Source organism: Zygosaccharomyces rouxii (genome assembly GCF_000026365.1).
Source record: "Zygosaccharomyces rouxii strain CBS732 chromosome F complete sequence".
Taxonomy (NCBI): Eukaryota; Fungi; Ascomycota; class Saccharomycetes; order Saccharomycetales; family Saccharomycetaceae; genus Zygosaccharomyces; species Zygosaccharomyces rouxii.
Genome location: NC_012995.1, coordinates 1,048,983 through 1,062,867, shown reverse-complemented (window position 1 = coordinate 1,062,867; position 13,885 = coordinate 1,048,983). Strand labels below are relative to the sequence as shown.

At 38.9% G+C, this 13,885-nt stretch overlaps 7 protein-coding genes across 7 annotated transcripts; 4 read left to right on the top strand and 3 right to left on the bottom strand.

Moving 5' to 3' along the window:
• Positions 1–194: 194 nt before the first annotated feature.
• Positions 195–1,589, top strand: BNA4 (kynurenine 3-monooxygenase; the record flags this gene model as incomplete). Its single annotated transcript, XM_002497721.1, has 1 exon — positions 195–1,589. The coding sequence occupies one exon, from the start codon at positions 195–197 to the stop codon at positions 1,587–1,589; it is 1,395 nt and encodes a 464-aa protein (XP_002497766.1).
• A 25-nt stretch (positions 1,590–1,614) lies between these two features.
• BRN1 (condensin subunit BRN1) lies at positions 1,615–3,774 on the top strand (the record flags this gene model as incomplete). The annotated part of the gene is made up of 1 exon (XM_002497720.1): positions 1,615–3,774. The coding sequence occupies one exon, from the start codon at positions 1,615–1,617 to the stop codon at positions 3,772–3,774; it is 2,160 nt and encodes a 719-aa protein (XP_002497765.1).
• A 176-nt stretch (positions 3,775–3,950) lies between these two features.
• Positions 3,951–5,678, bottom strand: ZYRO0F12958g (M20 family metallopeptidase; the record flags this gene model as incomplete). The annotated part of the gene is made up of 1 exon (XM_002497719.1): positions 3,951–5,678. The coding sequence occupies one exon, from the start codon at positions 5,676–5,678 to the stop codon at positions 3,951–3,953; it is 1,728 nt and encodes a 575-aa protein (XP_002497764.1).
• Positions 5,679–7,009: 1,331 nt separating this feature from the next.
• Positions 7,010–7,690, top strand: MRPL16 (mitochondrial 54S ribosomal protein uL16m; the record flags this gene model as incomplete). Its single annotated transcript, XM_002497718.1, has 1 exon — positions 7,010–7,690. One exon carries the CDS (start codon positions 7,010–7,012, stop codon positions 7,688–7,690), a length of 681 nt encoding a protein of 226 aa, XP_002497763.1.
• Positions 7,691–7,728: 38 nt separating this feature from the next.
• On the bottom strand, positions 7,729–8,787 carry RFC5 (replication factor C subunit 5; the record flags this gene model as incomplete). The annotated part of the gene is made up of 1 exon (XM_002497717.1): positions 7,729–8,787. The coding sequence occupies one exon, from the start codon at positions 8,785–8,787 to the stop codon at positions 7,729–7,731; it is 1,059 nt and encodes a 352-aa protein (XP_002497762.1).
• A 289-nt stretch (positions 8,788–9,076) lies between these two features.
• On the top strand, positions 9,077–12,187 carry APL3 (Apl3p; the record flags this gene model as incomplete). Its single annotated transcript, XM_002497716.1, has 1 exon — positions 9,077–12,187. One exon carries the CDS (start codon positions 9,077–9,079, stop codon positions 12,185–12,187), a length of 3,111 nt encoding a protein of 1,036 aa, XP_002497761.1.
• Positions 12,188–12,241: 54 nt separating this feature from the next.
• Positions 12,242–13,066, bottom strand: ZYRO0F12870g (pyridoxal phosphate homeostasis protein; the record flags this gene model as incomplete). The annotated part of the gene is made up of 1 exon (XM_002497715.1): positions 12,242–13,066. The coding sequence occupies one exon, from the start codon at positions 13,064–13,066 to the stop codon at positions 12,242–12,244; it is 825 nt and encodes a 274-aa protein (XP_002497760.1).
• Positions 13,067–13,885: the final 819 nt, after the last annotated feature.

Genomic DNA, 13,885 nt, shown 5'->3' with positions numbered 1-13,885 from the left:
GTAGATTTGAGTTGAGCTCCCAATAACCCGGATTCATCGTTCTTTAGCTCTTATCGTAGCCATAACATCCGGCGATGTACTTTGATAGCTGAAAAATCGGACCTTTAATTGAAACACATAACAACAATGAATCCTTCGAGAAAAGTTCAAAGCGATAGACCCCTTTTGAGTTGGTCCGTTAATTTGTTGAGAAAATGGTTGAACAAGTTATTGTTGTAGGTGCTGGTCTGGTTGGATGTCTGGCATCATTAGCGTTCCATAAGAGAGGCTATCAAGTGTCAGTATATGACTATAGACTCGATCCCAGAGATGTGTCTACACAGGATAAAAATTTGAGATCAATTAATTTAGCCATTTCTGCGAGGGGTATTGAATCCTTAAAGTCTGTTGATGAACAAATTGCCCAGAGGGTGCTCCGAGATGTGATCCCGATGAAAGGTAGAATGATTCACGACTTGCAAGGCGAACAAGAATCACAAATCTATGGATTGTTCGGAGAGTGCATAAATTCTATCGATCGTGCAGTTCTTAACAATTTTTTGCTAGATGAATTGGATCGTTGTAATATTGATGTTAAATTTGGTTATAAATTGGTAAAGGCTAAGTTTGGCGACCAAAGACAGACTTGTATATTCTCTCAAATGGGTCAAGATGGTGTTATTGAAACTATAGAATGTGATTTCATTGTTGGCTGCGATGGTGCATTTTCCTCTACGAGGTATCAAATGCAAAGGGCAATGAGAATGGATTATTCGCAAGAATATATCGATTGTTGTTATATCGAACTGTACATCCCCAAGACAGAAAAATTCAACGAAAAGTTTAATGGAAATTTTGCCATTGCACCTGATCATTTACATATCTGGCCTCGTCATAATTACATGCTTATCGCATTGGCAAACGGTGATGGCTCATTCACTTCCACTTTCTTTGGTCCTTGGTCGCTAGTAGAATCATTGATAGAAAGCAAAGAAAAAACACGTAAGTTCCTATTGGAGAATTTTCCTGATGCCATGCAATTAATGGGAATTGATGAAGCTGTTCATAAATTCATTAATTACCCTAAGGGAGCCCTCATGTGTGTGGAATGTAATCCATACCACGTTAATGGTGGGAAAGCCATTATTCTTGGTGATGCTGCTCATTCGATGGTTCCATTCTACGGGCAAGGAATGAATTGTGGGTTTGAAGATGTTAAAGTGTTAATGGAATTGTTGGATCAATCCAAGGGCGACCGTAACATAGCATTCCAACGTTACAGTGAGACCAGACATAAGGATTTGGTTGCTATCATCGAACTAGCCAAGAATAACTACAAGGAGATGTCTCATGACGTAACATCCACTTTATTTCTCATTAAGAAACAACTAGATGGTGCTCTTGGGCGTCTGCTAAAGAACAAATGGTTGCCATTGTACACTATGGTTTCGTTCAGAGCCGATGTTCCATACCACAGAGCAGTGGAAATTTCTAACCGCCAGAAAGTGATTTTAAACCAATTACTGGGTGTGATGCTTACTACAGGGACTATATTAACCGCCCTAGGACTCTCAAGACTCGGTAATTGGATTAAAAGGTGGTTTCAATAACTCCGATGAGTTTATAGTCGTCACTATGTACGTAAGTTTAGATCCTAGTAAGCGTAAAGGAAGAGAATATACAGGTGGGAACACGAGAACTATTCATAATAATGGCAATAGTCAATCAAGAAGGTTATTTAGCTTGGTGATGAGTGTCAGAATACGATATGATGATAATGATATAGAAGAGGACCAAGGTTTATTTACTAATAGATCCACGATGATGGCAAATTTCGAAGAGTGGATCAAAATGGCTACCGATAACAAGATCAATTCAAGTAACAGTTGGAATTTTGCACTAATAGATTACTTTCATGATTTGCAAGTCCTCAGAGATGCTGAAAATAATATCAATTTCCAAAAGGCATCTGCTACATTAGATGGATGTGTTAAGATCTACTCATCGAGAGTTGATTCGGTGACAACAGAGACAGGTAAACTACTTAGTGGATTAGCTCAGAGTAAGGAGAAGAAGAACAAAGAAAAAAGCAGTCATGAAGATGAAGGAGAACATGGAGAAGCTGATGAGAGTCAAGATGGCGTTCACATCGATCCATTGACGGGATTACCAGTGTCAAGAGAAGTAGAGGTTCAAAGTCGAAGAAGAAATTTGAACAGGGTTTTGGAAACGACTTTAGTGGACTTTGAACAAATTAAATTGAAGGAGTTAGATCAAGAACTGAATATCGATCCCATTTTTAAAAAAGCGCTCGTGGATTTCGACGAGGGCGGTGCCAAAAGCTTCCTTTTGAATACCTTAAGCGTGGATAGTTCTTGTAGAGTTGTATTTGACACCGCTATAAGAGATGTCACCAAAGAACGAGAAGAAGAACAGCCGATTGGAAGCTCAGAAATGGAGGATCAATCTGTAAATGATACTACAATGGTAGAAGATGAAATTTTATCATTGGGTATGGATTTCATAAATTTTGAACAGATTAACAACTGTGAAGTATCAGCATCAATACCGCAACTGAGAGGTGTGTTAGAAGATATCGACAAGGCTAAAAATTTCATAGAAGATGTGAATAACAAATTTGACAATTTTCTCAGTGAAAAAGAAATACAAGAAACGGTCCCAGATGCTGATTTTGATGATGGGCCAGAACTTGACGATGGGCCAGAATTTGACGATGTACCAGATCCATTTGATGAAGATTTGGGTCAGAAGGATGAAAACTGGCATAAAGATGTACCTGAGCCCGGAGCACCAGAATCACTAAGTACAGATGCTGACACCGGTATAGGTAAAGTCTCTGAACAAGATCTAATGGCATATTTTGATGAGACTTTGAAACGGAATTGGAGAGGTAGAGAACACTGGAAAGTTCGCAGCTTTAAGCGCAACTTGGGAGGTGAATCGAAGCAACAAAAGACGCAGACGTCGACAGGAACAGAGCAAACGGATGCTGAAACACCACCAGCATCATGTTCTGCAGGTCAAAACAATGAAGATGCTCCTTCGACGAAAAAGAAAACCTTTGAAATAGATTTTTTTCAGCTGGATGATGACCTAGATAAGACAGTTTTCAGTACTCACAAGCGTAAGAATAACATAGAAATGCCACAGCGTTTGCGGACAAGTGATAATCATCATTTGCTACCAGATGACTATCATTTCTCTAGTGATAAGATTACACGTCTTTTCATCAAGCCGGGTCAAAAGATGAGTTTATTCAAAAGAAAAGATCCTAGAGCCGCCGAACCTACTAGAGAAGAAGAGGAACATCCAACTCTAGCAGACGAAAAGTTTTGGGCTGAAAATTACGAAAGAAATGAACAAGAAACCACACATGAAAGTGAAGTAGTGCAAGGGGAGATAGAAAATCCCTTTGAAGATTATGACGATAATGGTGTAGATTTTAACCAAGCATTTGAAGAACCAGAGGCTCCACTACCCACGCCGGCTTTACTGTCTACCCAGGACAATAAGGTAAATTATGCTCGTGTTTCGAAGAAAGTCGACGTTCGCAAGTTAAAAGATAATCTATGGAGAGCTGTTACCTCTCTACAAAAGGAAAGCAAACTCTTAAATTTCACAGATATAGCTCGTGAAGTTGGGGGAAATTACTCCGAAGAGGCTCAACGTGAATTATCCACTAGTTTTTGTTTCATATGCCTCTTGCATCTTGCCAATGAGCATGGATTGCAAATCGAAAGTTCACCATCATATGAAGATCTGATCATCACTTAGCGATAATCAAATAATGTAACAATAATGAGATTCAAGTCATCAACTTACAATTAATATACTTTCAATACCTCCTGATTTGTATTATAAACTTCTCTTTTGAGCTACGAATCTCTTGGTAATAATTTGGGAAATTAGTAAGATAAAGTCCAGCAAATCTACCGACAGAAATTCCCGTCCTAGTCCCTAACATTACCAGTATTGACAATATATTGGTAGACAAACGCTATGGCACTTATGTGTCTATCTGCCTTTATTCTTTCATTAACCGAGTGGGTGGTGCCAGCAGTACTGCTGTCTACCAGGGAAGCAATGAACCTATAGATGTACCTGGTCAAATTCCAATAGTATCTGGTATCAGTGTTACCTGAGGATAGATGAGTAGCGACATAAAATTCAACATCTTCCCTGTCAGCAAACACACCATTCTCAAAGACGTTTTGAATAGTACCCGCAAACAAATCCCAAACTGGACCAGAAGTTGGTGAAATAGGCGCAGGCTCCAATGAGTCACGAGCAATAATTTCAATGGTCCCCAACTCCGTTTCAGGTACCAAGTATTCACCGTTTAATGAAACTCCGTAACCAAACTTCTTCGCGATCTTCTTAGCATAGTACACATCGACATCCAAAGTCTCTTCAACAGATGAGTGAATATCAATTCTGTGATTTACGAGGAAACTTGTTACCTCAGGAAGTGCATTTGCTTTAATACCTCCAGTGATAATGTCCACGGCACTAGTAGTTCTGATAAGATCACGCCAACTTCTATGGGAGGCTAAAAACTTTCCAAGTTCCTTCTTTTTTGCATGGGACTTGGATGCACCCAAAATGGTTCTTTTCAATTTAGGTGAAATAGTATCTGAATGTTCGGCGGTACAGGTTAAGAGTTGGTAGATCGGATTGTCAGGTTCAAACTGGTACTTGAAACTATGTGCCTCCAATTCTTTGATGAATTGAGCTGCTACTCCAATTGTAGTATGGTCAGGGGGCACCGAAGAATGTCCACCGTGTCCATTGATTGTGATTAAAGTGTCCACATAACCTTTTTCAGCGTTCACTGGAGCAGCCATAGCAAGATGATCATCAATAAAATCTACACCATTACCCTCATCTACAATTGAGTGAATGCTGTCTTCACCATATCTTTGTTCAATAAATTGACTTAGTTGTTGTGCACCCTCTGTACCACTTGATTCTTCGTCAAATCCAAAGGAAACCAAAACAGTTCTCTGTGGAGTGTAACCATCTTTGATCAATTGTTCAACTGCTTCCAATTCTGCAGTCAGCAAGTTCTTACAGTCGCTGGCACCTCTACCCCAGATATAATCAGTCTCTTCGTCGTAATAACCAGAGAAAGGAGGATATTCCCATTCATCCCAGGTTCTTCTATTGACTGGGACTACATCTTGATGAGCCATGAAAATGACAGGCTTTAAAGATGAGTCAGAACCCTCCCATGTATACAGAAGACCAATTTCGTTGACTTTTTCAACTTTCAAATGTTGGTAAGTTAAGGGGAAAGTCTTCTCCAAATAATCATGGAATTGATAGAAATACTTGAAATAATCAGGATCTTCTTTTGGCGATGGATAGACGTCTTCAATTTCGGTAGGAATTTGAATTGCGCCAGATAGCCTTTCAATAGTTGCTTTCTTGTATTCGTCGTCATTAAGAATCAAATTGACAGACTTTTCAAACGCTGGCACCACTGCTTCAATCTTAGGACAACTTGGCTCTTGATATTCTGCACCATAGATCAAAGATGCCCCATTTTGGGCACTTGTGATTGCTTGATAGGAACCAAGAGTACCCAATACACCTAAGGAGAACAACAGTTTCTTGTGACGAGACCAAAAACTTTGAGAATGGAGTTCCCTACCGAATGATTCCTCCAATCTAATCATTTTGATTATTTACTTCTTCTTTTCCAATATCACAGGAACCTTCCCATATCGGCCAAATTGGCTGCCTTTTATACTTGCATCCCCTTTGTTAGATACAGCCATGAGAGAGATCTTCGCTAGTGTTGCAAAATGTTCATTCAATTGCAACACCACAACCAGGCGATAGAGAATGAGTCTTTTAATCGGTCAAAAGCCCCATTTATTCATCATTCTTTGTCGCTACAACAACCAATCGCTTATTTCCACTGGAGGGTATAAGCCTTTACATAACTCCTATGAGAAGAAACGTTTCTCAGGCAATATCAGAGAAGAAGCCAGAATATTTCAAACTAATTTCCAAGTTTTCTATCGAACTCGATACTTTGCTACTGCAGCCCTATGAAGATGCAAATCTCCTGTGAGACACCAATTATATTTTGCGCCACCCCTTAAAAGCTGTTGCCAAATGACTGTAGTTTGCTCCTCAAAGTTCAACTAGCCCATCTTGATAAAGTATTCGAAAGATATTTATTAAAAGTTCGAGTTTGACCATCTTTACTATATTGCCTTTTTGTTTTTTCTTTTTTTATTAACCGCCCACCGATTTGTTACCCGGGTCTAACATGGGCGGCTAACATGAGCGGTTATCAGAGATACAAGAAGCTTAAAAAACATAAAGCAAGTTCACTCTACTAGGCAGAAGTATTTCATTTAGTACATATCACCTCCAGATAACCTTTTTTTAGCTGTTTACAGCAGCATGGATTTGCGAGATACTTCTAATAGCATGATTCCAATACTTTAGTGCCCAGAAAGTTTTGACACAGCCAATTTGATTGAGTAACTAAGCAAGACTGAGTATGCGAAATTGAGTATGGATCCCTTCGTATGTGCTGCGACACCTGCAGTTCACAGCAACACGGATATCAACACTTCTACCATTACGACCAGTTAAATTAAGCCCACATTTTCATCTCGCTTTACTATAAAAAGTTTCAATGTCAATATAACATGAAAGTTCGGCCTACACTAAACAACGTATTATGCCATAATATCACTGATTTTTCTCTTTCCAGGAACATAATTCGAGTTTTGCTATGGGAGAAAAAGGATTAAACCTTTAAGAGAACTCAGGGTTTCAAAGAAATTATTTACAATACCCATAGCTGTCCACGTTGACCTAAAAATTCAATATTAGAATATTTTCACTCTAAAAAGCGGTATACCTCCAGAGAGATCACAAAGTACGAACATGAAAAAATATCAATATCAGATATCAAGTGCTAACATATATTCAATACACCAGATAACCGTTATTCTTCAAAACTCTCCAGCACAACCATCTCTTTAAGATGTTTAGTGGTCTTTGTACAAAAAGTTTAGGCTCCTTGGGGAAAATTAATGTCAATTCTCTGCTGGGACTTCAAACCGTTTCCAAAAGATTTAAGCACGAATATGCTCCTCGATTCAAAGAACAACATAAGAAGCAAAAGGGCCGCGTACCTGTACGCACAGGTGGATCGACTAAAGGTTCTACTTTAAAGTTCGGTACTTATGGATTGCGTCTAAAGAGTGAAGGTGTGAGATTGACTGCACAACAGTTGAAAGAAGCAGATAATGCGCTAATGCGTTATGTGAGACCTTTGACCAACGGTCAGCTTTTTAGAAGACTTTGCACCAATATTGCAGTGTGCATTAAAGGTAATGAAACCAGAATGGGTAAAGGTAAAGGTGCATTCGACCATTGGATGGTACGTGTCCCCACCGGTAAAATTATCTTTGAAATGAAAGGTGATGATTTACATGAAAGAGTTGCTAGGGAAGCCTTCAGGAAAGCTGGTAGCAAACTACCTGGTATTTATGAATTTGTCGCACCTCAAAGTCCTGTTAGAGTTGGTTTACACAGATTTGTTGCAGGTGAATCGGAAGAAACGCCCAATTATTGGCAAGAGTTGAATAAAAAACCTACTAAGGAACATTTGGCAGTGGTTAAATCGAAGGAACCCCAGTACAGATTGTTCAGAGGTCGTTAAAAAATTTTGGATATTCTTGTAAATATACATAGATAAAACTACATGGAACACATGGCTCTAGCAACGAAACCTTCTAAATGATAGATGGGTTTATTTCCTAGTGATAACCTTTCATCAAAAATGCTTGAAGTTTGTAAAATGGCAATTTTGGCCTTTTCATTACTAGAATTCCGTAAAAGTGCAAATGTCAATTCTTGTAAAATGGTTCTTGCTGGAATGCAATGTGCCAGAAGATCATAGAGAAAGGATCGACACTCCACTAAACATCCAACAGATTTTTCTTTTTGAATCTTTGTTGCCAGTTTGGAAATGACGGATTCCCAATCAGGTTTTATAATTGGGGTACTCTTCTTTAATTGCATCTCGTTGCATAATGCCATCGATTCCAACATCAATAATGCTTTACGAAGATTACCTTCAGATTCTTGAGCAATTACTTTTAACACTTCATCAGATTCCAGTTGAACTTTCTCCTTAGAGGCAACGTAGTTCAAGATGTTCACAGTTTCATCATTAGGAGGTGCAGGGCATCTCACCATGAAACATCTTGATTTTATCGGCGAAATAATCGAAGATACACTATCACATAACATGATCAAACGAACATTTCTTGAATATTTTTCCATCGTACGTCTCAATGCCGCCTGTGCATCTCTTGTCAAAGAGTCTGCCTCATTAATTACAACGCACTTGTAACGGTGAGCTAGCCCATCTTGAGACTCTTGGAAGTCCACTTGTTCCATCTGTGCAACCTCTTTTAGCAGCTGTTGAATCACTATTCTATCGTTTATCCCCATATCACTAGGTGTGATCTCCAAATGATATGCAGAACTTACAACATTCAAATCTAATTTCCTGTTTGAAGGTGTCACAAACTGCCTCACATCGATCTTCATTTTATAAACACCTTGGCCAAATATCGACTCCAACAAGGCCATACATCTCGTTTTTTTACCACTCCCATTAGGACCATATAAAAGTAGATGTGGTAAGTCTCTCGGTTGTTGTGATATAGATTGTAAAACACTGGTTAAATGTCCATTATGACTCAAAGTATCTAAAGACCTAGGACGGTACTTATCGACCCACAATGACATGACTTCGATGGCCTTTCAGTTAAACTCTTCGTAGTCAGAAGGTTCTTCAAGCCCTTCTCTACAACGCGTCTTAATAGTGAAATTTCAAAATCATCAAGGCCAAATTACTAAGAACAAAACCGGTCGAAAAAGGGACTTAGGGATCCGTAAGACTTAATTTGTGGCCCGAATTTTATTACTGAGACTTTACTTTGGTTGGGAAGATCATTTAAGGACGATTTACTCTTAATTGGCGGTATTTGTGAAGGAAATCAACAGGGAAATAGGAGTTGGAAAGTGAGAAATCATCATGGATCGTCGCAGGACTGGAATCAATCCTGTTTCCACTACTAGTAGTAATAACATTAAGGGTCTGCAATTGTTTATTGCAGATCTAAGGAGTACACAACAATCGGAGGAACAAGAGAGAAGAATTCAATCAGAGTTGATCAAGATTCAACAACATTTTGAAATGATCTCCAGAAAACCTGGTGGTAATGATAAGCTGGGTGGATACCAACGTAAGAAATACATTGCCAAATTAGCATATATCTACATTACTTCTCATACGACCAAATTGAACAGTTTAACGTTTGGATTAGATCAAATGATAGAATTACTTAGATCAAACGTTTTCTCCGAAAAATTTCTGGCTTATATGACTTTACAGCTGTTTTATGTGCATCCAAGTGTTGTCTCCAAAATTGGCGACGAAGTTGCATATCAAGTCGTTAAAGATTTAGCAGGTAATAATGACGATCATGTTGCTTTGGCATTGAATTTTGTTGGTGTAGTAGGTAAATTAGATGACCAGTTAGCACACAACGAAGATCTGGTGGATCAAGTTTTCCAAATATTGAGGTCTCCAACTTCTTCTCATTATTTAAAAAAGAAAGCTGCATTGGCATTTTTGATGCTTTTAAAGAGTAACATTCACATTTTGGTCGGTGATCATCAAACCAAACAAGCATGGGTTCAGAGAATTCTGAGCTTATTGGATGATACCCATGATTATCGACTGATGTTACCCGTATTACCTCTAGTGGAGTATATTGCCAAATATGTGGATCCTTCTTCTTGCATTCGTCTATTACCACAACTGACCCAGATTCTTTACAACTGTACCGTTGTTGGTACATCTCCTGATGGCCATTTCCCCCCAGAATTTAGATTTGCCAATGTTCCCAACCCATGGATCATTATTAGAATAGTTTCGTTGTTGAGCGTACTAATCGTGTCTCCGGTAGAGGCAACTACCACTTCTTCATTATTAATCCATTCCAGCAACATTGATCCAGAGACGTTGGGGAAATTAAGAATTTGTGTGACTAAGGCCATTGAATTGGGTACTAAGCAATTGAACGATCCTATGGAAAGAATCGTTTTGAATTCTATCCTTTTTTCCCTAATAAACTTTGCATCTAAATTAGAGCCATCTCAAGAAGCTATAAGCAATTCGGGAACTGCTCTATGCACACTCCTCTCTTCCGGAGAAATCAATATTCGGTACTTGACCCTAGATTCTCTAGTTAAGCTTTGTTCTTTGAGCGGTAAACCAGCAATCGATACTGTTCGTTTTCACAATTTGGATAAGATCTTTCGACTATTGAGCACAGAACGTGATGCTTCCATTATAAGAAAAGTAGTGGATCTACTTTACACTTTCACAGATGCAGGCAATGTGAAGACCATTGTAGAGAAATTGTTTAGCCATATTTCAGGAGCTAAACATCCAGTGGAACCAAATATTAAATCAGATATTGCAGTTAAGATTTCGATTTTAACTGAAAAATATGCCACAGATACAAATTGGTTCGTACTCGTATCTCTCAAATTACTTTCCATGACAACATCGGCAACACTCAATGATGATGAGATATGGCAAAGACTTTGTCAAATCGTTGTAAACAACCAACAATTACAAAAATTAACTTGTGAGCAGTTATTGGGGTACTTAAACGATTCACGTTCCAGTGAAGCATTGATAAAGACGGGAGCCTTCCTCATTGGTGAATATGCACATATGGTTCTTGATAGCTTTTCAGTGGGGGATCTATTCAATTTATTTGCAGGAAAGTATTTTGTGGTTTCCAACATGACAAGAGCCATGATCTTGACTACAATGCTAAAATTGTACAAAATAGAACCTCGCATAGAGACCGTGGTGATCAAATTCTTCCAACTGGAGTTGAACTCCTTGGATATAGAACTTCAGACGAGATCTTTTGAATATTTGAATTTGGTGCAATTGTCCAAATTGAATGGTAATGTTGAACTTTTAGAAGCAATTTTAGCGCCAATGCCACCTTTTAACACAAAATCCAATCCACTGTTGAAAAGATTGGGGGACTTACCTTCCTCAAGTGGTAGTGCGACAGTGGTAGATCTAATTGGTGCTTCAGATAACGATACGGATAGCAACTCCAATACACCGATGACCCCAGTATCAGCTAACAAACCCCCTCCACCACCGCTGCCAAGGACCACGAAACCCGCTAGGACGGGTAGCAGAAGTGCATTAACTAGCTCTAGTACAGCCAATGGTCCCTCTGGCTCAACAGTCGAGCGGGATCTCGGAGCTGAACACTACCTTCAGCAGAAACTTTCCCCCAATTGGGAGGAAGGGTTTGTTAGAATGCTTTCGCACAAAAAGGGGATCCTTTACACATCTCCTCTACTCAGGGTGCTTTACAGCATTTCCCAACCTTCAAGTGATCAACCCTTCCACCTAAGATTTAAATTAACGTTCGTCAACCACACGGAATGGGACATCCATGGTATATCTACTGAAATAATGGCGGCAAGGACACAAGATAATCCAGAATACATCTTACAAAACATCTTACCACCAACAAATACAACTATTGCACCTCATAAGAGAACTGAACAAACCTTTGATGTCGTTATAAGGAAACCTTTCCCTGTCGATAGAAGCCCGCTGGTCAACATTTTCTTTAGTTGTGGTGCAACAGCCACTTCTCTCACTCTAAAGACGGCGGTTGGTGTCACGTCTACGCTTATGGCCAGCGTAGAAAATGCTACTTCTCTAACGGTTACGCAATTTGTAAAGAGTTGGAAGGCTTTAGGTGAAACTTTTGGCAAAGAGAGTGAATATAGTGTGGAAGGTGTTAATTTGGCAAGACGCAAACCTGGAAGCATCTTTGAAACTGGTAGTAATTTATCTACCATTGCACAGACAATGACGAGAATGGGTTTTGGTCTTGCAGATCAAACGAGTGTACCTAATACGATTTTTGCCGCTAGCGTCTTTCATACAAAGACTAAAGGTAATTTCAATTACCTATTGAAAATAAAGTACACAGAGGAAACTTCTCAACTCAGCGTTACTTGTAAAGCGACTGCACCAGGTCCTCTTTCTCGATATGTGGTAGAGTGTATGAAATATGCATTAACTAATTAGACTACTAAAAACGAAAAACAAAAAACAAAAAAAAAGATTATTTATAATTCAAATTCAAATGATTTTAGCATCAGCTTTTGCGGGTCTTGTACCGAATATGTCAGTTCCTATTCTGATTTCTGAAGATCCTTGTCTAACGGCTTGCTTAAAATCTGCACTCATCCCCATAGACAATTTTAAATTGATACCGAATTTTTCATCGATCTTCGATTTCCAGTGAGCTAAAGTTGAGAAATCAGCATTATCGACATTGGGATCATCTGAATGAGAAGAGTCCCAAGAACCGATAGTCAAAAGGCCTTCTAATTGGACATTTTTGGACTCAGGACTTAGGAAAAATTCTACTAATTCAAAAATTTCCTTTTCGTTGCTCAATCCAGATTTTTGACTTTCATCAGAGGTGTTAATTTGGATATTACAAAGAATTACTGGTGCGCCTTCTACTCTGGTTTCATTCAATTTTTTAGCCTTTTTCAAAGAATCAATAGTTTCCACATAACGGATATTTGTAACTTTAGCTAAGTCCTTACATTTGTTAGTTTGTAAACCACCAATGAAGTGCCATTGAATGTCTTGAGGAAGTAACTTAGATTTTTCTATCAATTCTTGGACGTAATTCTCACCAAAATGTCGAACACCATGGTCATAAAGAATTTGAATATCACTAGCAGGCTTTAGTTTGGACACTGCAAGTAGTAAGACTTCACGATTGACACCGGCTTTTTCACAAGCAGCATCGCAGGAAGACTTCACTTCATTGTATCTAGCTATCAATTCTTGAGCTCTATTCACGTCGTAGGGAACCATACTATGTAACAGTCTTGGGCCGACAAGTCCAGCTTTGCCTGTTTCAACCGCTCTTATAGCTGCCTTTAGCATTTTAAACAGTAATTATTAGTGGCTACGCATGTTTGCTACTGCTGGCGTTAACATCTGGCTTTACATCGACTTTTTTTTTTTCCCTCTGGCTAATCCCAATCAGGTGATATCCATGTGATGAGAAAATTGTTATAATAATACGAGAACTCATAAGACGCAATTACTCCCAGGAGTTATTATGGTTAGATTGTTCTTTGGTTGCTTTCAGCAACAAGCCATGTACATACCTAGTCTGGAGACAATACTACATGAAGTATCGGAGTAAATCAAAGAAAATCAGAGAAAATTCCTTACCGGTATGCCTTAGTCAATTTAGAACAATCAAGTTTGAAGCAATAGAATATTTACAGGCATAAAGTGGCCGGTTGGTACATTGGCGACTGAATATCTCCGAAATAGAAGCTTTCAAAATTCTTGAACCCGTACAAATTCAGTTTTGAGCAACACAAGCCATTGGGAAACGAGCAAAAGAAATGAAGGATAAGACCCATGATGAGCGATTGTGCGAAAATGTGACGTTAGTACGGAAAACGTTGTATTCCATAACCAACAATTGCTCTGGACGCAAATTCGAAGATTCCGGAAAGGTTTAACGCCATGATAGACTCTGGCGTTCAGCAGTACAATAGTACTACAGTACCGTGAATGGGGATTCGGAGTGAACCGATTGTAAACGAATTCTTGCACTGTTAACAATGCTCGTATCGCATGAGAGCAACGACAACCTTGTAATAACAACGTACCCTTTTCGTAGCCGGACTCCTTGACACTAATCGAGATAAACTAATGAGTATTTGTCCCTATTGGATTCGCACATTC